The sequence below is a fragment of the Macaca fascicularis genome, chromosome 5 (genome assembly GCF_037993035.2).
Source record: "Macaca fascicularis isolate 582-1 chromosome 5, T2T-MFA8v1.1".
NCBI classification, from domain to species: domain Eukaryota; kingdom Metazoa; phylum Chordata; class Mammalia; order Primates; family Cercopithecidae; genus Macaca; species Macaca fascicularis.
Window position 1 is genome coordinate 144,451,681 of NC_088379.1, and position 23,145 is coordinate 144,474,825.

Genomic DNA, 23,145 nt, shown 5'->3' on the forward strand with positions numbered 1-23,145 from the left:
CACCTACACCTGTATTTTAGCGCTTTGGACTCAAACGATTATCACACAGTGTGCGAGACTCTTTCCAATGAATGAAAGGTCAATCTGGCAGGAAGGCGCCAGAGAGGCTATTTTTGATGAGGAGGCGGTCTGAATCGTATTTGCCTAGCCTCCCGTAGCTCAGCGGGCGCTTCGAGGGCACCACGCACTGAAAGGATGGGCGGGGCCTGCCCGGACCCTCCCGGCCTCCACAGGCGGGCCAGCCTCCAGGTTTCCCGGCAAGCTCCGAAACCCAGAGGAGGTGGGGAAAGGAGGTCACCGCGCCTGCGTGTTAGGAGGTGTGACCCGGGTGGGAAAGCCCTCTGCGTCCGCCATTTTGGCTGCCTCTGTCGGTCTGTTCAGTTACCACGTGAACCGCCGACGGAGACCCGTAGTGGGGGAGGCGGCGGCAGCGTTAAGTAAGAAAGGAAAAAAGACAACGAGGAAAAAGGAGGTGTCCGGGTAGGGCAACGCGGTGACACCCGAGGCCTGGTGGTGGCGGCGGATCGGTATATTCAAGGCTGAAGCAGCGAGGGAACGGCAGCGGCGACGGTCGGACAAACTGACTGACCGAGCCGGGTGGTGGCGGGAGCAGCAGGAGCAGCCGGAACGATGCCGGCCGTGAGCCTCCCGCCCAAGGAGAATGCGCTCTTCAAGCGGATCTTGGTAAGTGTGAGGCTCCGGGCAAGCAGTGGGGAGGATTTAGCCGGTAACCGGGCCTGTCACCCCTAACCTCGGCCCGGCGGGCACTGAGCCACTCCCGCCCGGGACCCCGCCTTCATAGTCCTCGTCAGGCCGAATGCATTGCTTTGCCCCCTCTCTGTGGTTCCTACTATGGCCCGCGCTCCAGGGACCACAGCCTTCTTCCTTCCATCCCCACGCTTGAGGCCCTGGTTCCGGACTAGGCCCCGATCTCCTGGGTCTAGACTGCCGGTTCTCGTTCTCCCCGATCTGGGGGAGGAGAGGCCCGGCCTTTGGCGGGCAAGTGGGCAACACCGGCAGGAGTCGCGGCCCGGTTGGTGTGGGAACCCTGCCGGCAGGCCGGGGTGGCACCCTTGGAAGGAACAGGTGGTGCGGATGCAGCAGGCTCATTCATTGCCTAAACGCGGTTCTCCCTCCATCATCTGTCCCTCCCTCTTCCTCCTCTCTTGGGATTCACCTGTCTCCGCCCGGCCCGGGGTCAAATGACCTGAGAGGAGGGAAAGAAAGAGTTCAGAGAAGGAAAGAAAGCTTTTCAAACGACTACCTCCTTGTAGTCAGTTGCATACTGGAGTCTTCGGTGCCTCTGCCTCCCTTGTTCTCTCGTTTCTGGAGTAGGGATGAGGCATTTATTTCTTAGTTTCCGAGCGGGAAACAGCCCCACCCCGTCACTCTTCTCGGGAGGTGGGGCCCATTGGCGAGGGGGCGGTTCGGTAGGAAGTAAAAAGTTGAGTCTTTAGTTGAAACGTTCCAGACCTAGACTTTTCTTATACACTAAAGTGTATTAACACATGCAAAAACTCACCAGAGAAAAGAGAATATAAGAACTTTTGAGAAGGATTTTGTTGACGCTAACTCAGACTTATTCCCTACATTTCAAATGTGTGCAGTTTGCATTTTTTAAAACTATAAATGCATTGATGTTTGTTGGGACTGTTTACATTTTAAAATATGTCCTGTAGCCTGGGAACTATAATTAACACATTGTAGTACATTTTTTGTTTGGCATTTAGTATGTGGGTTGCCCCTTTCACGCAAACTTTTCCTTATGATAGAATTAACTGTGTTTGCCAAATTTCAGACTTTTAAAATTTAGGATGTGTGTGTGAAAGTGTTAACCTTTTCCCCTGCAGTTATAATTTAGTTCACCTGTTTGAAAAGTAGAACAACTCTAGGGATTCAGTTTTTCTAGAAATAAATAATCATCCATTTGAACTAACTTTGATTTTACAAAAGTGTCCATATGCCTTACAGATTTAGTGAATTCATGTTGAAAAATATTAGAACGTCACATCCAGTGTCGGAAAACTGTTGCCCTGAAATTCTTATTGGCATTTTGTTTTGTTTTCTTTTAAGACTAAGAGTGTAGGTGGAGCTGTAAAATAGTTTTAGGAAAAAAGTTACTTTTAAACCGTTAAAAAGACTAATTGGTGTGCAGGTAGAACTATAACATAAGTTTATAATAACAATTTATCTTTAATCTCTTCTTCACAATTCTTTATTTTGAAAAAAAAAAAAAGAAAAGTTGAGAGAACAAGGAACACTCCTAAACCTTTACTTAAATTTAACACTTGATATTTTGCCATATATGTTTTCTCACTATGTATATGTTTATATACATTTGTATAAAAGTAAGTTGTAGACATAAAACTTATCTCTAGGCTGGGCACAGTGGCTCATACCTGTAATACCAGCACTTTGGGAGGCTCAGGCGGATGGATCACTTGAGGTCAGGAGTTCGAGACCAGGCTGGCCAACGTAGTGAAATCCTGTCTCTACTAAAAATACGAAAATTAGTCAGCCGTGGTGGTGTGCGCCTGTAGTCCCAGCTGCTAGAGAGGCTGAGGCACAAGAATCGCTTGAATCTGAGAGGTGGAGGTTGCAGTTCCAGCCTGGGCAACAGAGCGAGACTGTCTCAAAAACAAAAAATTTCATCTCTAAATACTTCAACAAGCATCTCCTAAGAATAAGGACATCGTCTTGTATACTTTTAACAGTCATTCTCTAATATTGTCTATTATCTGGTTCATATTAAGGTTTTCTCAAGTGTTAGCACTTTTTAAATAAATCAAACTTTTAATTTTGAGAAGACTGTATAATCACATAGTTTAAGGAATAATATAGTGCACTTTACTCAGTTTTCCCAACACTAACACCTTGCAGAACCATGGTTCATTATTAAACATTGATACGATCCACCAATCTTATTCACATATCCCCAGTTTACTTGTACATGCGTGTGAGTGCTCGCGCACGCGGGTGCAGTCATCGCTTGGTATCTGTCGGGGGTTGATTTCAGGATCCCGCGAGATTCCAAAATTTGCAGGTGTTTGAGTCCGTTACATAAAGTGGTGTAGTATTTGCGTATAACCTATGCATATCACCTGTACACTTTAAATATCTCTAGATTACTTATAATACCTAATGCAATATTAATGTTATATAGTTATGCTGTATTTTAAAAATTTGTATTTTTTATTGTGCTTTTTAAAAATAGTTTTTACCTATGGATGCAGATACCAAGGATAATGAGAGCTGACTGTATTTACTTCTGTGCAGTGTTATCCCATGTATAGATTGCACCACTACAATTAGGCTACAGAACAGTTCCCTCAGTCCAAAGTACCCCTCTGTTGCCCTTTTAGAACCACATCCAACATCTGTCCCACCCCACTCCCATCCCCTCTTGCTGCAGGCTCCAGCAATCAGTACATGTCCTGCATTTGTATAATTTTGCCATTCCCAGTGTGTTTACTAAAAATAATCATACAGTATACAACTTTTTGGGTTTAGAGATAGAGTCTTCCTCTGTTGCCCAGGCTGGAGTGTAGTGACTGTTTATAGGCTCTATCAATAGGGCACTGTAACCTCAAACTACTGGGCTCAAGCACTTCTCCCTCTTCAGCCTCTGGAGTAGCTGGGATCACTACAGGGCTACCACATCCAGCTAATAGTTTATTCCTTTTTATTGCCGAGTAGTATTCCATGATATGGATGTACCACAGTGTGTTTAACCATCCATAGAATAGCAATTTTTGATTAAACATCTTAAATATTTTTTTGTGGTAGTGTTAGTGGGGCAAAAACCTGTAAGTTCATTGCTAAAATCACAGTGCTGTAGATCTGTTAATAAGTTACATGTGAGAGAAATGTGAAAGTCACTAAATGAAAGAAAAGTAAAGGAGCTAAAATGTCCTTATTGTTCTCATACGTTAGGAGTGAAGAAAGTATTACTGACCAAAAGGATAGTATTGATTTTTTGAAATTGCTTCAGTTTCTTGAGATTCAATAGTAAGTTAGTGCTTTTGATTTTAAGATTTTTTTTTTTTGCCCTGATAAAGGAAACGTTGGACTTTTAATGTGATGTGTGTGCTGTATGTAATCAAGTGTTGCTAGGTTGGTAACTTCTTTTTTTTTTTTGAGACGGAGTTTCGCTCTTGTTGCCCAGGCTGGAGGGCAGTGGCATGATCTCAGCTCACCGAAACCTCTGCCTCCCGGGTTCAAGCAATTCTGCCTCAGCCTCCCGAGTAGCTGGGATTGCAGGCATGTGCCACCACGCCTGGCTAATTTTGTATTTTTAGTAGAGATGGGGTTTCTCCATGTTGGTCAGGCTCGTCTCAAACTCCCAACCTCAAGTGATCCACCTGCCTCGGCCTCCCAAAATGCTGGGATTACAGGCCTGAGCCACTGTTCCTGGCCACTTGGTAACTTGTTAAATCATTCCTGCAGCATTCAACTTTTGAGCTGCTACTTTGTTAGTTGTACTGTACTTGTTATGATAAACTTATGTAGGAAATGCAGTTAGTTTGTATTTCAAAATAAACTTTTTTTTTCCTTAATTTTTTAATGGAAACCTGGTTTACACATAAGTTTGCAAAAATTTTAGAGTTTCTGCAGCAGATTTGCCTGGCTTGATCTAGTCTAGTTGATCTCTAAAATTCAGTTTTTTTTGTATATTTTTCCCTTCTTTTTTTTTTCCACTATTACTCTACTGTTTTCTGACTAAAGCATTGTCATAAGTTAGTCAAAATGCTTACATAGTGTTTCTTGCTGATAATTTGTCTAGAAAAAGGACAGAGTGAATTTAATGTGATATATACTATGTAAGGGTTTATTTTATTTTATTTGTTTGTTTTTTTGAGACAGAGTTTTGCTCTGTCGCCCAGGTTGGAGTGCAGTAGTGTGATTTTGGCTCACTGCAGCCTCTACCTCCTGGGTTCATGCCTCAGCCTCCCAAGTAGCTGGGATTACAGGCGTCTGCCACCACACTCGGCTAATATTTTTTTGTATTTTTAGTAGAGATGGGGTTTCACCATGTTGGCCAGGCTGGTCTTGAGCTAGTGACCTCAAGTGTTCTGCCCGTTACGGCCTCCCAAAGTTCTGGGATTACAAGTATGAGCCACTGCGCCCGGCCCTATGTAAGAGTTTAAGGAAGACTTGTGTTTGCCAGAAGCTGGGTTTTTTTTTTTGTATTTACAAACTGTTTTAACTTATTTGGAAAATTAAGTCATTAGAAAATTGTGGCCTTTGCCTACTGTTGATGCTATTTGTTTATCTAAAAGTTTGAGGATGTTACCAGATTTTTACACCACTTTGTTAGGATCTAGGTTAAGGGTAGGAAAAATGAGGTTGCCAGGGTAGAACGAAATCCACACCTTATATTTTAACCCACTTGGAAAAAGTGGACATACCCTAATGCCTTTCAATCAAGTGTTAGTAGGTTGGTTGCTGTTGCTGCTGCTTCCTTCTCTCTTTTTTGCTCTCCAAATGTTAATGTCAGTTATAAGAAAAATTTAAATTGGGAATAGTTAAAATATTGTACATCAATAAATGTAGTTTTGGACCTTAGCCTGAATGATTTATATTGTTATAAGTGTTAAAGGATAGAATTTTATTTTAATTTTTTTATTATACTTTAAGTTCTAGGGTATGTGTGCACAACGTGCATGTTTGTTACATATGTGTATACATGTGCCATATTGGTGTTCTGCACCCATTAACTCGTTATTTAAATTAGGTATATCTCTTAATGGTATCCCTCCCTGCTCCCCGCATCCCAGGACAGGCCCCGGTGTGTGATGTTCCCCACCCTGTATCCAAGTGTTCTCAGTGTTCAGTTCCCACCTATGAGTGAGAACATGCAGTGTTTGGTTTTTAATGGACAGAATTTTTCTTTCCTAGAAAAGTGGTGAGAGAAGTTAAAATAGCATTATGATTATGTTTGTGATTTGTCACTATTTGCCAGGTAAAATGAGAAATCTACCATTTGCCAGGCTCTGCTCTAGGTGCTTTAGAATAGCACTGCACAGTAGAATTTTCTGTGATGATGGAAATATTTGTTATCTGCTTTAATAGATAGCCATTGGCCATGTGTAGGTTTGTTTTTTGTTGTACTTGTTAAGACAGGGTCTAACTCTATCACACAGGCTGGAGTGCAGTGGTTTGATCATGGCTCACTGCAGCCTCCACCTCCTGGGTTCAAGCTATCTTCTCAGCTCAGTCTCCCAAGTAGCTGTGACTACAGGCGTGCCACCATGCCTGGCTAATTTTCGTATTTTTGGTAGAGACGGGGTTTCGCCATGTTGGCCAGGCTAGTCTTGAACTCCTGGGATCAAGCGGTCCTCCTGCCTCGGCCTCCCAAAGTGCTGAGATTACAAGTGTGAGCTACCGTGCCTGGCCTGGCCACATGTAATTATTGCACACTTGAAATATGGCTAGTGCAACTGAGGAAATGAATTTTTAATTAACCTTAATTTAAATTCAAATAGTCACATGTGGTGAATGGTTACCATTTTGGACACAGCATGCTTTATTTAGAGTCCTTTCTTAATTCTCAAAACTTTTCAAGGTGGGGACATTTTTATTAAGCAAACAGACTGAGATTAAGCTAGTGTGAGTTACAGTCTGGAATAAAACTTTTTTTTCTTTTCAGGGCACTTAACATCACACACCTGCCTAGTGTTTAACTATTTAGGGGAGGGGTATGGAGAAGGGTGAGGGAATTCTTTGTTAGGCAAAAGAGTAGTAATACTTATTAGGTGGCTGCATATGTTGTATAATAGGTAAATTATTATTTTTTTTTTTTTGGGACAGAGGCTCCCTCTGTCACCCAGGCTAGAGTGCAATGGCGCGATCTTGGCTCACTGCAAGCTCCGCCTCTGCCTCATGCCATTCTCCTGCCTCAGCCTCCCAAGTAGGTGGGACTACAGGCGCCCGCCACCACGCCGGGCTAATTTTTTGTATTTTTAGTACAGTCGGGGTTTCACCATGTTAGCCAGGATGGTCTCAATCTCCTGACCGTGTGATCCCCCTGCCTTAGCCTCCCAAAGTGCTGGGATTATAGTCTTGAGCCACTGCACCCAGCCCATTGTATAATAGGTAAATTATTTTATGTGATTTATTTTCTTTGGGAAAGTTGCTGTTTCTGCTAGTTAATGATACTTAGTTTAGCTTTAGTTGCTGATGAAATTTAGATTAGGAATTGTTAGCAAGTAGGTGTCCATATGCACATGAAAGGTTAACTGATTAAATTTCTTTGTGACAGAATTCCAGTTTTGCAACTAAGAGTGGACAGTAACTTTGAAATTGGTTTTAATATACTTTTGCTTGTACTTTGTATATTTAGAATATAACAAAAAATCAAAAAATGGAAACAAAGTTTGGTCTGTTCTAAAATCCCCTTCTGAACATAGTAGTTAATCATAAGTTTATTTATTTTTTTGAGATGGAATCTTGCTCTTGTTGTCCAGGCTGGAGTACAGTGGTTCGATCTCGGCTCACTGCAGCCTCCGGCTCACTGCAACGTCTGGCTCCCAGGTTCAAGTGATTCTCCTGCCTCAGCTTCCCCAGTAGCTGGGATTACAGGTGTCCACCACCACGCCCGGCTAAGTTTTGTATTTTTAGTAGAGACGGGGTTTCTCCACGTTGGCCAGGCTGGTCTCAAACTGCTCACCTCGGGTGATCCACCCACCTCAGCCTCCCAAGTGCTGGGATTACAGGCATGAGCCACCACGCCCTGCTGCTAATCATAAGTTTAAACTAGGATAAATTATTCCTTAAAAGTATACCAGAAAACAAAATGCAGTTTTGCTGTTTTATATATGTATATATAATGTGTATATAATTATTATAAAAATTACAAAATAATTTTTCTGTAAAAATCTAGTGAGGGTCGGGCGTAGTAGCTCATGCTTGTAATCCCAGCACTTTGGGAGGCTGAGGCAGGTGGATGACCTGAGGTCAGGAGTTCGAGACCAGCCTGGCCAACATGGTGAAACGCTGACTCTACTAAAAGTACAAAAATTAGCCAGGCGTGGTGGCAGGCGCCTGTAATCCCAGCTACTTGGGAGACTGAGGCAGGAGAATCGCTTGAACCCAGGATGTGGAGGTTACAGTGAGCCAAGATCGCACCATTGCACTCCAGCCTGGGGAACGAGAGTGAAACTTTGTCTCAAAAAAAAAAAAAAAACAACTAGTGAGAAGTGAAAATCTTTTAATAATGTGGTAAATTTATTCTTTGCTTGCTTTTTAAATTTGTGTGTGTGTGTGTGCGCGCGTGCGTGTGTGCGCATATGCGCGTGGGACCAGGATTTCACTATGTTGCCCAGGCTAGTCCTGAGCTCAAGTGATCCTCCTGCTTCAGCCTCCCAAGTAGCTGAGATTATGACATGCTACTGCGCCTGGCCTGTTTGCTTACTTTTTAATTTTTGTTTTTCTAGAATGAGATGTAGTATGAATGAAGAAATAAATACATGTTTTTGTTTTAAATTGACAGCATATAGTTTCAAAATTCTGTATTGTGTTAGAAACCTGAAATGTTTTAAAAAATGATTCTTTTGCGTCAAGAGAGTGGGTTAAAAATACTTGCTTGTGCAGAGTGACCACAGTTCAGTTTTCAATAGTAGTAGATAGACAACACTATATTTTCAGAAAAACAGACTAAAGCTTAAAAGGGAACTGAATTTAATATTCCATTCTTTAGATGTGTCAAAGTGTTGAAGTCCTGGGTCATTACTGGGGCTCAAACTAGTTATTTGATGATAATAGAATTGCCATCCAAACTATTGAAGCACTGGTTAAAGAAGAGTTTCCAGAGAGGCAGGAATGGTGCTCTGTGTGATTAGGGGACTGGAGAGATACTGTCCAGCTGGCCTCAACTGAAGGGATCTCTCTCCTTAGTGTGCAGTCTTATATCTTTTAATATTTCTGCTTCTGACAATGCAGTTCTGACAGCATTGATTCAATATATCTTCTTTCTTCATAAAGGCATTTTTGGACATAAAAAGCTAGGTCATATAAAGGGTCATATATGTGCAAAGGACTGTTTAGAATTTTCTCCCCCAGATACCTGCATGACTCATTTTTCTTAGTTGTTTTAGGACTTCTGCTTACATGTCCTTTATTTATTCTTGATTTTAAATTTTATTTTTATTATTTTTTGAGACAGGGTTTCGCTCTGTCACCCAGCGTGGCATGCAGTGGCACAATTTTAGTTTACTGCAACCTCCGCCTCCTGAGTTCAAGCGATTCTCCTGCCTCAGCTTCCCGAGTAGCTGGGATTCCAGGTGCTTGCCACCAGGCCTGGCTAATTTTTGTAGTTTTAGTACAGACTGGGTTTCACCATGTTGGCCAGGCTGATCTCAAACTCGAGACCTCAGGTGATCCACCTGCCTCGGCCTCTCAAAATGCTGGGATTACAGGTGTGAGCCACCATGCCTGGCCTAATTTTTTTATTTTTATTTTTTGAGACAGGGTCTCACTCTGTTGCCCAGGCTGGAGGTCTGGAGTGCAGTAGTGTGATCTCCGCCCACTGCAACCTCCGCCTCCTAGGTTGAAGCGATTCTCCCACCTTAACCTTCCGGGCAGCTGGGACTACAGGCACATGCCACCATGCCCAGCTAAACAGGTGTCCTTTAAATGTTATTTAGAGGCCTTCCTTGGCTAGCAGTCAGTCCTTCTCACCTTATTTTCTTATTTCTTACTTTATCTCATTTATCAGCTTCTTACATTTACTTGTATATTTATCACATATTTTCCACAATTAAAATGTAGGTTTTATGAAGATAAGGATGTCTGCTAATGGCTCTATTCATATTGGTTAAAATGATGTACCATAGTAGATGTTTAATAAATATTTGTTATGTGAAGTGAGTGTGAAAACAGTGATTACAGGGCAAGAGAGAAAGATCTTTGGACTGTGTGCTTGCATAAATATTTGGAAAACGGAGTTAAGCTGGGCTTTGGCATTACAGAGTACATTATTATATGAAGTAATTGTAGGATATTGGGCAGAGCCTGTATTATGTGGTAAGACTTTGAAGTTTAATTTATGAATGAATTATAGTATTTGTTTACATAGTCTTTCTTTCATCATAAAAGCATAATAAGAGGAAAATTTTATTAATGTTTCTTTGGTTTTGGCATTGGAGGATAAATGCTATCAGGATTAAATGAGTTGGTTGTGAGAAGCCTGCTGCTGTATTAGAATCTTCAGATAGTAGGACTCAGTCATACGTCATTTCATAGAGCTTTACAACCGATTCTGACACGAAGTCAGGGTTGATGACCGCTATATATGATATTAAGAAATGGACCTGTTATAAAATTTAAAATATAAAATGTTGAAGAGCTGGGCACAGGGGTGCATGCCAGTTACTCAGGAGTCTGAGGCAGCAAGATTTGGTTGAGCCCAGGAGTTCAAGGCTATAGTTTGTGATTTTTGCCCCTGTGAATTGCTACTGCACTCCAGCCTGGGCACCATAGTGAAACTCCATCTCTTTAAAAAAAATTAGAAGGAAAATAATTGTAGTGTAGAGTTGCTTTGTGTTTTTCGGGAAATTTAAAAATCAAGTTTAATTCTTGGTATGCTGAGAAGCTGGTGTGGAAGAGAGAACAAGTCACTTAACAGTGAGCTTAGCCAGCAATCAGCATTCATATCTAAATACAAGTTTGCTCTCTATTTACAGGCAATATACTGTTGAGGAGACAAACTTAAGATTCTTAGTGAAAAATGGTTGTGAAAAGGATGTCAGTTGCTAATTCTGATAGTAAGAAGGATGAGTGAAGAGGCTTAAATTCAGTGATAGTTATCAGTGTAAATGTTAGGGCATGGAAGGAATTTTATGCTGTGGTTGTATTCTTTTCGAAATTTCCCTGAAATGTCAGCTGTAGGCTTAAACATCTAAGTTGTTTTATGATATGTGCTGTACAAACTTGTATTAAAGTTGTAACTTTAAGAACACTAGTCTAACTTGTTGCATGTGGTTTTTTTCCTCCTAGGTAAGATAGGAAATTATATTGTTCACTACTTAATGTGGCATTAAAATAATCCCTTACACTTTTAATTTAATTAAAGCAATCTTTCCTTTCCTGGTTATTTAGAAGTAAAATAGCTTGTAATCCCAGTGCTTTGGGAGGCCAGTATGGAAGAGCTCTTGAAGCCAGGAGTTCGAGACCAGCCTGGGCAACATAGCAAGGCTCTGTCTCTGTAAAAAATAAAAAAGTTACCTGGGTGTGGTGGTGGTGCAAACCTGTAGTCCCAGCTACTTGGGAGGCTGAGGTGGAGGACTGCTTGAGCTCATTGCAGTTTGAGACTGCAGTGAGCTATCATCATGCCAATGCACTCCAGCCTGGGTGACAGAATGAGACTTTGTCTAGGGGGGAAAAAAAGGTAAAAGTTGCAGTGTAAGAATTAAATGATGGACAGGTTGATGTTTTTGTTATCTCATGGGCTCTACTGCATTTTCTTTGGTTAGTATAATATGAGCAAATCTTCAGTTGAAATAATATGAAATTTCTACTAAAACACCTTGGGGAAATAGTATTATTTGAAGCCAGTAATATTTTTAATCTTAAATATTCCATTTGATTTTATTACTGAGGAGATTGTGTAAACATTCCTGAATGGCATCTATAAGAGTTGTTTTATCTGATTACATAAAAGGAGAAGTGAAAGTTTGCTTTTAAAAACAATAGACCTAGGGAAAAAAAGCCTGACCTTGGTTGGTTGTCTGCTTTTACACATGGTTGCTGTTCAAATTCAAATACTTTTTTTTCCTCTCACAATAAAATGGCTTACACTTAAAATGGGACTCTATTTTTCAGAGAGAAGTCGTTGGGTAGTACAAGATTACCTTTAATTATCAATGCTTGAGGACCAAGTCAGAATTTTTAAGAAGGGGTACATTAAGCAAAGCAGTATTTATTTAGTATCTATTTTGAGCCAGATTTTATGCTAGACTTTTTACTTGTTAGCTGATACAAAGTTTGTGACACTCCTTTAAGGAAATTGTAGGTATAGCCAATACTTAATGACTACATTGTTACAGTATATTTCTTTCTTTCTTTTTTTTTTTTTTTTTTTGAGATGGAGTTTCACTCTTGTTGTCCAGGCTGGAGTGCAATGGTGGCGCTATCTTGGTTCACCGCAACCTCCGCCTCCCTGGTTCAAGTGATTCTCCTGCCTCAGCCTCCAGAATAGCTGGGATTACAGGCGTGTGCCACCATGCCCGGCTAATTTTGTATTTTTAGTAGAGACAGGGTTTCTCCATGGGCTGGCCTCTAACTCCTGACCTCAGGTGATCTGCCCGCCTCGGCCTCCCAAAGTGCTGGCATTATAGGCATGAGCCACCGCGCCCGGCCTTTTACAGTATATTTCTAAATGCTTTATATACAGGTAATTCCACTGTATCGGAATATAGAGATTCCTAAAAGTCTCTGCGCTTTGCAAAGTCATGCAATAAAAACCACAGGGCTTATGGGAAAAATGAGGTTGGCCACAACATTAAAATACGTTATTAGTGACAGATTAAAAACAAAGACAAGAACTTAAAATGGTAGTACTGTTTTACATATGTTAAATGGTTAACAAATACATAATACTATGATGTAAATATTGCACTTTACTTTGGATAAGACAGTGCTTGCTTGCAGAAGTGGGCATCTGAAGGATGACAGTTTGTGAATCATTGTGAGGTGGAGAAAGGCAGGTTGTCTGAAATCTGATGGAAAGTTGTAACATCACATGTGGATGGGTGTGGTTCATTGTGGCTCACAGCATACAAGGGGAACTGAGGTAGTTGAGGTGTGTGTCTGGGTGCTGCTGTGTATGCCTATGAGACTTGTTTTGGCTAGGTGCTGTTTTCTGTGTTCATCTAGATTTTCTAACAGATGAAAGTCACAGAAGCAAACATGAAATTTAAAATGCTCAAAATGCTCCCCATCAATTGTGTTGGAGCCAATGTGTGTTTTCAAGACAAGCATTATAACAGAATTTAACTGTACATGATTTCACTTAGAGTTGTAGAGATCATATATCCTGTGTTTGAGTAGTTCTTAACTCTGAAGTATGGCTGTTTACCAAGAGCCCTGGTCTTACGTCCAGTACCTGAGATAGTGCCACATTCTTTGCCATCTTAGGTTGCCACTGCCACTAAATGAAAACCAAGGAGACTTAAGCATCTTCCAACTTTTTGTTCGTTAGGGAAACTTTTTTGTTGAGATGGAGTCTCGCTCTGTTGCCAGACTGGAGTGCAGTTGCATGATCTTGGCTCACCTCAATCTCCGCCTTCCAGGTTCAAACAATTCTTGTGCCTCAGCCTCCTGAATAGCTGGGATTACAGGTGTGTGCCACCACGCCCAGCAGATTTTTGTATTTTTAGTAGAAACGGGGTTTCCCCATGTTAGCCACGATGGTCTCAATCTCTTGACCTTGTGACACTCCCTTAAGGAAATCATAAGTTAAGCCAATACTATAGAATCATCTAGTAGATTCCTCAGAAATGCTTGTGGAACAATTTCTTAAATTTTTACATGTTTAAGTTGTTTCCTATATCCTTGATATTTGAAGGACAGCTTGGCTGGATATAAAATATTTGATTCACATCCATCACCTGTCCTCTCTCTTCTATATGTATGACTTTTCTTTGATTCTTTGAAATATTTCTTGTGCTTCAGCCTCCCAAAGTTCTGGGAATACAGGCATGACCCCCCCACACCCAGCCTAGGGAAGTTTTATTTTATTTTATTTCATTTTATTTTATTTTATTTTTTGAGACGGAGTCTTGCTCTGTCTCCCAGGCTGGAGTGCAGTGGCGCGATCTCGACTCACTGCAAGCTCTGCCTCAGCCTAGGGAAGCTTTTGATAGAGGCTAATTCATTTTAAAGATTTCTGTGGGGAGTCTAAGTGACATTTTAGAACCCAGGAAATAGGCCAGGGACGATGGCTCACGCCTGTAATCTCAGTGCTTTGAGAGGCAGAGGTGGGAGGATCACTTGAGCCCAGGAGTTCTAGGCCAGCCTGGGCAGCATGGCGAAACCCTGTCTGTACAAAAATTCAAAAATTAGCCAGGTGTGGTGGTGCGCGCCTGTAATCCCAGCTACTTGGCAGGCTGAGGTAGGGGATTGCTTGAGCCTGGCAGGTCCAGGCTTCAGTGAGCAGTGTTCATGCCACTGTACTCCAGCCAGAGTGACAGAGTGAGACTACGTCTCCTCAACAACACAGCAACAACAAAGGCTCGGCAAATCTGAGTAAAAGAGAAAAGCAGTACTTTTCTTAAACTACCTCACAGAGTAGGTAGTGAGATATGTATACAAGTGCATGGCAAATGGTAAAGCATGTGTATTATTAGTACTTGCTCTTTTGTAGATGTAGTCTATTTTAAACCTTAGCTTTTTCACTGAATTGATCTCATCTTTGGTTTATGTTATATTTACTGGGTCTTGTATTCTGTTTGATGTTTTTATTTGCTTTATTTTTTATTTTTATTTTTTACTTGAGAGTTTATATTTTTGTTATGTATACTTTTATGTATACCTTTAAAACTCCTCTTCGTCTCCCCCCCTTTTTTTTAAATTTAGGTTTCTTCCATTTGGTTTATCAGCTTTAAATTAGAGCCATTTAGTTTCATTTTCTTATGTGTGAGGTCTTATTCCAGTTTTTTTTTCTGTCTCTTTTCCTGTGATTTTTTGAAGTTATATTTACTTTGTGAGAGTATGTCATTTTCCATACTGTTCTTCCTCATGAATACCTTTGTTTTAAATTTAGTACTACAATATTGTTAAAGATTTACAGATCTTTTCTTGAAGTTCTCAATCACTTCTTGGTTGGATAAAGCTCATCATCTAGTAGATTCCTCAGGAATGCTTGTGGAACAATTTCTTAAATTTTTACATGTTTAAATTGTTTCCTATATCCTTGATATTTGAAGGACAGCTTGGCTGGATGTAAAATATTTGATTCACATCCATCACCTGTCCTCTCTCTTCTATATGTATGACTTTTCTTTGATTCTTGAAATATTCCTTGAAAATATTATCCTGCTTGTATCTTGCTTGTGTTGCTAACGCCAGCCTGATTTTATTTCTTAATGTATGACTTGGTTTTTTTTCTTAGACATCCAATAAATTTTCTTGAGTTACAGTTTTGAGTATTGGTAGTTCTGTTCTATTTCATTCTTCAGTAATCTTTGACTATTGAATCTTATTTGCCTCTCTTCTTTTTTTTTTTCCCCCCCCAAGATGGAGTCTGGCTCTGTTGCCCAGGTTAGAGGGGAGTGGTGCCATCTCAGCTCCACCTCCCAGGTTCAAGCGATTATCCTGCCTCAGCTTCCCAAGTAGCTGGGGTTACAAGCGTGCACCACCATGCCTGGCCAACTTTTTTATTTTTAGTAGAGACAGGGTTTCACCATGTTGGTCAGACTGGTCTCGAACTACTGACCTCAAGTGATCCACCTGCCTCGGCCTCCCAGAGTGCTGGGATTACAGGTGGGAGCTACCGCACCTGTCCTCTCTCTTCTATATGTATGACTTTTCTTTGATTGTCTTCACTTCTATTTCTTTTTCATTTATGTGAAAGCATTCCTGTCTCTTTCATTTCTGTCTCTTTAGATCATATCTGTTCTATCTGTTCCCTGTAGGGCATCTTTTGTAATTTAGTCTTCATTTAAGTTCAGTTTGTTCATGTTTTACAAGTTCCTGTTATTTGTCTACTCTTTAAAATTTTGAGTTTCTCATTTGAGGTGTTCTTTTATGTCTGCATTTGTTATTTAATTACTTTAAATTTGCGATGGATATAGTGTTGTTAATCTTTCCTCTGTAAGGGTTTTTGGTGTATTTTCATCTGCCCAAGTATTTTACTTTTTATTTCTTATAAGTAATTTGGTATGAATGCTGAGTTCTTTTTTCTGTTCAGGTTGTTTGTGCTGGATTTTACTGTACCAACAATATTGTTATCTTATTTTGTCTTATTTTGGTGATGGGGTTAGGGTGGCCTTCTCAGTCTCTTAGTTCAAGAGCACTCTGATTTGTTGCCACAGTGAAGTGTAGTTTTAAAAATAAATTAACACCTACCCCCCCCAACAACCCCCGCCATAGTTCTGTCTTGTTTTAGTAGGCCATTTATGCTCTGGTCACTTCCTTTTTTCCCTTTATCATCAACCCTCCAAATGATACCTCCTTCTCTCCCAGAAACTGTGCCTTGCTAAAACTGTTGCCTTTGATCTTACATACTTTCTAAGTGTATTATTTTTGACTTCCCAGTAGCCATTGCTCTCACTGTCATGTCTCAGATGAGCCGTCAGTACTTTCTCTCAGATGGGGCCCTCTCTTGATGGTAAATCCTCGGTCATATTACATGTAATTCAGTTACCACTAGGACCCTGCTATACTGCTCTTCTGGACAGTTCCCATTGAAGCTTCTGGTCTTCGATGTTTATGCTCTTACATGTAAATTGGAGTTTTTAGTCATTTCATCCTTACAATGCTGTGGGGTCAGCTAAGGATGATTTTATTTGCTCTTATTCTTGGCCTATATGGTTTTTATGAGGATTTGTGGAGCGTGTGGAAATTGGAGGATAGTGGACCGGGCACAGTGGCTCACACCTGTAATCCCAGCACGTTGGGAGGCCAAGGCAGGCGGATCATGAGGTCAAGAGTTCGAGACCAGCCTGGCCAATATAGTGAAACCCGTCTCTACTAAGAATACAAAAATTAGCTGGGTGTGGTGGCATGTGCCTGCAATCCCAGCTACTCAGAAGGCTGAGGCAGGAGAATCGCTTGAACCCAGGAGGCGGAGGTTGGAGTGAGCCGAGATCATGCCACTGCACTCCAGCCTGGGTGACAGAGCAAGACACTGTCTCGGAAAAAAAAAAAAAAAGCAAACCCAAATTAGAGGATAGCCATTAACCTATAGGGGACTTAATCCGTGTTTTTTATGTGCTATACTTGAAAATATTTGTGTTTGCTTTAAAATAATTTGCAGTTTAGGTTTTATATAATTGGATAATTGGTTATACTTCTGTTTCTGTGTCCCACCGCATTGTTCTCTCTTCAAACTCTCTTGGAAGTATTTGTCGTGGAAATAACTATGAGGTTATATTTTATAGCTGTCTGTCAATCATGTGTATAATCCTTGTTTTGCAGATTTCTGCTCTTATGAAGCAGGAGTCCGAAATGCCCCTTTAATGTTCTTTCTTCAAGTAACATAATTTCATGCTACAAAACAAATGAAATATAAAATCTGGCACATTTTATGATACATTAACAAGAGTATAGTATTCAGAAAGCGGATGGTGATTGTTACACTCAATTTTGCTTGCCATATATGTAATTTTCACTTCTGGGTTCCATATATGTAATTTTGGTAAGACCATATATGTAATTTTCACTTCTGGGTTCAAAACTTCCAAAGATACAGACCAGTGACACCCTAATGCTTGTACTCCACAAAAATATTGGTGTAAAGTTCCTACAGATCTTTCTTGTCTTTTTAATTCTGAGAGTACATATTTATTACCTTTATAATATTGAGATGCTTTTTTTTGTGTGAAATACGCCAAAATTTTTTAATGGCTTATTTGGAAAAATAAAAATTTAGCAATTCCATTTCAGTTTCCCAGTTTGTTTTTTTTTTGGAACACTATTATACTATTTTTTAAAATATAGAGTGCTTCTTTGGCAGCACATATACTAAAACTGGAACAGTACAGAGAAGATTATTAACATGGCCCTTGCACAAGGATGGCATGCAAATTCATGAAACCTTCCATATTTTTAAAAATATACAAAAATTAAGTAAAATATAGAAACATGGTAACAATATTATATCAACTTCAAAGAGTGGTCTAAAATGTCAATGGAGGCTGGGCACGGTGGCTCATGCCTGTAATCCCAGCACTTCTGGAGTCTGAGATGTGCTGATCACTTGAGGTCAGGAGTTCAAGACCAGCCTGGCCAACATAGCGAAACCCCGTCTCTATGAAAAATGCAAAAATTAGCCTGGTGTGGTGGCATGTGCCTGCAATCCCAGCTACCTGGGAGGCCGAGGCAGCAGAATCGCTTAAACCCGGGAGGTGGAGGTTGCAGTGAGCCGAGATCGCACCAGTGTACTCCAGCCTAGGCAACAGACCGAGACTCCATCTCAAAAAACAAACAAACAAAAAACAACAACAACAAAAAAAACCTAAAACTTTCATATATGGAACAGCTAAAAGAACAAAGCTGTTTAGCTTGAATAAAAGAAAACAGAATTCTTACGGAGTTATAATCCTTTATCTAGTTACAGGGCAATAGTTTGGATCAGTATATCTAAAAACATTTTTGTAGGCTGGGTGCTGTGGTTCACGCCTGTCATCCCAGCACTTTGGGAGGCTGAGGCAGGTGGATCAGCTGAGGTCAGGAGTTTGAGACCAGGCTGGCCAACATGGTGAAACCCCATCTCTACTGAAAATACAAAAATTAACTGGGCATGGTGGTGCACGCCTGTAATCCCAGCTATTCAGGAGGCTGAGGCAGGAGAATCATTTAAACCCGAGAGGTGGGGGTTGCAGTGAGCTGAGATCACACCACTGCACTCTAGCCTGGCGAAATTTTGTATTTCTAGTAGAGATGGGGTTTCAGCACGTTGGCCAGGCTGGTCTCGAACTCCTGACCTTGTGATCCACCCACCTTGGCCTCCCAAAGTGCTGGGATTACAGGCGTGAGCCACCGTGCCCGGCCAAAAGTTGTATTTCTTTTATTTTTGCTTTATTTATTTATTTATTTATTTAGAGACAGGCGCTCACTGTTGCCCACACTGCACTGTAGTGACATGGTCATGGCTCACTGTAACTTCAATGTCCCAGGCCCAAGCAAACCTCCCACCTCAGTCTCGTGGGCGGCTGGGATTACAGGTGTGCACCACCATGCCTGGAGAATTCTGTATTTTTAGTAGAGATGGGGTTTTGCCGTGTTGCCAGGCTGGTCTTGAACTCCGGGGCTCAAGCAATCTGCCCATCGTGGCCTCCCAAAGTGCTGAGATTGCAGCTGTGAGCCACCACACCCAGCCAAGTTCTATTTCTTAATATTGTGGGTTTCAGTTGCCATGATCTCATGATATGGTGTTTCAGCTCAGCCGTGGTGCTGATGCACTGTGCCTAACCACTGAGAATGTCTCTTTCTGTAATTCCTGTTACAACAGGTTCCTAAAGCACTGTTTGTTTCTTTAAACATCTTTCTCTGTGTTTTTCAGATTGGATAAATTTTATTGCATACTTATACTTTCCTGTTACCTTCTTTCTGTTTTTGAGTCCATACAGTGAGATATTTTCTCCTTAAAAAAATTGCTTCAAAGTGTTCACTGTTGCTTCCTTGAGCATTTTTATGGCACTGAATAGAAAGTCTTAGATATCTCTTTCATCTTTGCCTTGGTATCTGTTTCTTTTCCCAGGCAAGTTGAGACTTTCCTCTTTGCGTACTGTTTTATTAGACCCTGGATCTTACTTCAATCCCGTGGAAAATGTTGATAACTTTGTTTTAGCGATTTGGTTAGGTTCAAGCTTCAAGTACCAACTCCTCTTTGGGATGTTGTTCTAATATCAGTTTATTTTTAAACATCTTTGCAGTCCTGGCCGGGCGCGGTGGTTCACTACCTGTAATCTCAGCACTTTGGGAGGCTGAGGCGGGCGGATCACGAGGTCAGGAGATCGAGACCATCCTGGCTAACATGGTGAAACCCCGTCTCTACTAAAAAAATACAAAAAAATTAGCTTGGCGTGGTGGCGGGCGCCTGTAGTCCCAGCTACTCTGGAGGCTGAGGGAGAATGGCATGAACCTGGGAGGCGGAGCTTGCAGTGAGCCGAGATCGCGTCACTGCAGTCCAGCCTGGGCAACAGAGCGAGACTCCATCTCAAAAACAAAAAACAAAAAAACCAAAAAACAAAACCAACATCTTTGCATCCCTATTTGGGTCTGTTCCATATATGTGCCGCCTCATAGCCAGTCTGGTGCCTGGACAGAGTATATGTTAGTTCAGTTTTCAAAGTCTTTAATATTGTGAGTAGGGTCATATTCTTGCATGTATAGGTTAGCGGGCAAACCTAGGGATTCATAAACAACTTTGTGGTGTTGCTTTTCCCAGTTCTTTCTCTGATCTTTCTGAATGTTTCCCCAGGTTATTTATTTACTTGTTTTTGTTTTGAGACAGAGTCTCACTCTGTCGCCCAGGCTGGAGTGCAGTGGTGCAATCTCGGCTCACTACAACCTCTGCCTCCTGGGTTTAAGCGATTCTCCTGCCTCTGTCTCCTGAGTAGCTGGGACTACAGGCGCACACCACCACACCTGGCTAATTTTTGTATTTTTAATAGAGATGGGATTTTACCATGTTGGGCAGGCTGGTCTTGAACTCCTCAGGTGATCCACCTGCCTTGACCACCCAAAGCGTTGGGATTATACGTGTGAGCCACCGCGCTGGGCCTCGCTGGTGTTTTTTGAGACTGGGTCTCATCGTGTTGCCCAGGCTGATCTTGAACTCCTAGCTTCAAGCAGTCCTCCTGCCTGGGCCTCCCAAAGTGTTGAGGTTACTGGTGGGAGCCACCTCACCCAGCCACCTCTTTTTATTCTCTGGCTAGAAAGCTGGGCCTTTAATAAGCTATTCTGTGACTGTGTCTGTCTAGAGATTTATTCATTGTTTTAATCTTCTCAAAGAACCAACTTTTGATTTCACAAATTTCTTCTGTCTTATTTTTTTTGTATTTTTTTTTTGCCAAAGCCAAGTATTTCTGAATTTTTTCTGTTTAATTGATTCTGTTTTTATCTTTATTATTTGCTTCCACTTATGTTAGGTTTAATTTGCTCTTGTTTTTTCTAATTTCTTAAGGTGACGTCTATTAAAAATTTCCATTTTAAAAATAGTTTCCATTTCTTCATTGAGATTTTCTGTTTCTTCTTAAAAAAAAAATTCATAGCCTTTTACTTATTTTTTTGTAGAGATGGGTCTCACTGTGTTTCCCACACTAGTCTCAAACTCCTGGCCTCAAGTGATCCTCCTGCCTCAGCCTCCAGAAGTACTGGGATTACAAACTTGAGCCATAGTTCCTGGCCCTTATTTGTTTTTTTTTTTTATGAGACGGAGTCTCACTTTGTTGCCCAGGCTGGAGTGCAGTGGCACAATCTCTGTTCACTGCAAGCTCTGCCTCCCGAGTTCATGCCATTCTCCTGCCTCACCCTCCTAAGTAGCTGGGACTACAGGCGCCCCCCACCACGCCCAGCTAATTTTTGTTTTTTGTATTTTTAGTAGAGATGGGGTTTCACCATGTTAACCAGGTTGGTCTCAATCTCCTGAGCTGGTGATCCGCCCGCCTCAGCCTCCCAAAGTGCTGGGATTACAGGTGGGAGCCACCGCGCCCTGCCCCATTATTTGTTTTTTGTTGCATTTTTGTTTTACTTTAAATCCTTTAGTGTTAGATAATAGTAATTTGTTTTAAAGTGTCAGCTACTTCCGTCATTGTTATTATTATTTCTGACTTTTTTAAAAATTTCTTTCTCCTGTAGGTCATGGGTTAGTTTCCTGCTTGGAATTTATAGTAATTTTCCTCCCATAATTTTGCGTAGTATGGATCCTAGGATATTTAGTGTCTGGATCCTCTTGCCTTTCTTAATAGAGTTTTGTTTTGGCAGACAGTTAATTTGCTTGTTTATCAGCTTCTTCTTTTTGAGACTTGTTTTTAAGTTTTAATAAAGATGGGTTGATATGGTTTGTCTGTGTCCCCACCCAGATCTTATCTTTAATTCCCACGTGTTGTGGGAGGGACCTGGTAGGAGGTAATCGAATCATGGGGGCAGGTCTTTCCTGTGCTGTTCTCATGATAGTGAATGAGTCTCATGAGACCTGATGATTTTAAAAAGGGGAGTTTTCCTGCCCAAGCTCTCTTCTCTGGTCTGCTGCCATGTAAGACATGGCTTTCATCTTCTGCCATGATTGCGAGGCTTCTCCAGCCTCATGGAACTGTAAGTCCAGTAAACCTCTTTGTTTTGTAAATTGCCCAGTCTCATGTATGTCTTTATTAGCAGCACAAAAATGGACTAATACACGGGTCTGGATTAATCTTATCCTAAGGTGTGAGCTTTCTGGATCTCTGCTGAATTCTGCAGTCTTTAACATAGTCTCTTAACTTGATACTTGGAATTCAAATGTCTGCCAGCCATGCATGAGCACCAATAGTTGTTACACTCATGCTACTTGGTAATTGTTCTTTGCCCAGCTTTCATAGACCTTTGCTGTGTACCTGTTCAGCTTACAGTGTGTGTGTATTTTATTTTATTTTTGAGATGGGGTCTTGCTCTGTTGCCCAGCCTGGAGTACAGTGGGGCAATTTTGGCTCACTGCAACCTCCATCTCCTGGGTTCAAGGGATTCTTGTGCCTTAGCCTCCTGAGTAGCTGGGATTACAGGCATGCACCACCACGCCTGGCTAATTTTCACATTTTTAGTAGAGATGGGTTTCACCATGTTGGCTTGGTTATCTTGAACTCCTGACCTCAAGTGACCCGCCCACCTTGTCCTCCCAAAGCACTGGGATTGCCAGCATGAGCCACAGCTCCCAGCATGAGCCACGGCTCCCAGCCTCAGCTTAGTATTTGACGGAAGATTCCTGTGGCAGATTTGTTTTTCTTTTTTTCTTTTTAGATGAAATTTTCCTCTTTTTACCCAGGCTAGAGTACAGTGGTGTGATCTTGGCTCACTGTCACCTCCACCTCCTGGGTTCAAGCGGTTCTCCTGCCTTAGCCTCCTGAGGAGCTGGAATTATAGGTGCCCGCCACCACGCCTGACTAATTGTTGTATTTTTAGTAGAGATGTGGTTTCACCATGTTGGCCAGGCTGGTCTCGAACTCCCAAACTCAGGTGATCCACCTTGGCCTTGGCCTCGGCCTCCCAAAGTTCTTGGATTACAGGCACGTGCCACTACACCTGGCTAAGTTTTGTATTTTTAGTAGAGACGGGGTTTTGCCATGTTGGCCAGACTGGTTTTGAACTCCTGACCTCAAGTGATTTGCCTGCCTTAGCCTCCCTAAGTGCTGGGATTACAGGCATGAGCCACCACGTCCAACTCCTGTGGCAGACTTCTGAAGCCTCTTCTGTATATAGTTCTCTCTAGCACCCTACCCCATAAATTCC

General features: G+C 41.5%; 1 protein-coding gene and 1 non-coding gene across 5 annotated transcripts in view; both read left to right on the forward strand.

Annotated features, from left to right (window-relative positions):
* Nucleotides 1-349: 349 nt before the first annotated feature.
* The window catches only part of NAA15 (N-alpha-acetyltransferase 15, NatA auxiliary subunit), a 90,172-nt gene continuing 67,376 nt past the window's right edge, over nucleotides 350-23,145 (forward strand). For all 4 annotated transcript variants that reach the window (XM_015450848.4, XM_005555945.5, XM_045392886.3 and 1 more), the window contains exon 1: nucleotides 350-684. Coding sequence is in view for 3 of the 4 variants with exons in the window: in XM_005555945.5 (XP_005556002.1) it covers nucleotides 631-684 (54 nt within the window). In the remaining variant the exon portion in view is untranslated. The remainder of the gene's footprint in view (nucleotides 685-23,145) is intronic.
* On the forward strand, nucleotides 17,660-17,768 carry LOC123573709 (U6 spliceosomal RNA). The gene has a single exon (XR_006698451.1). It is a non-coding gene; the product is annotated as a U6 spliceosomal RNA (small nuclear RNA).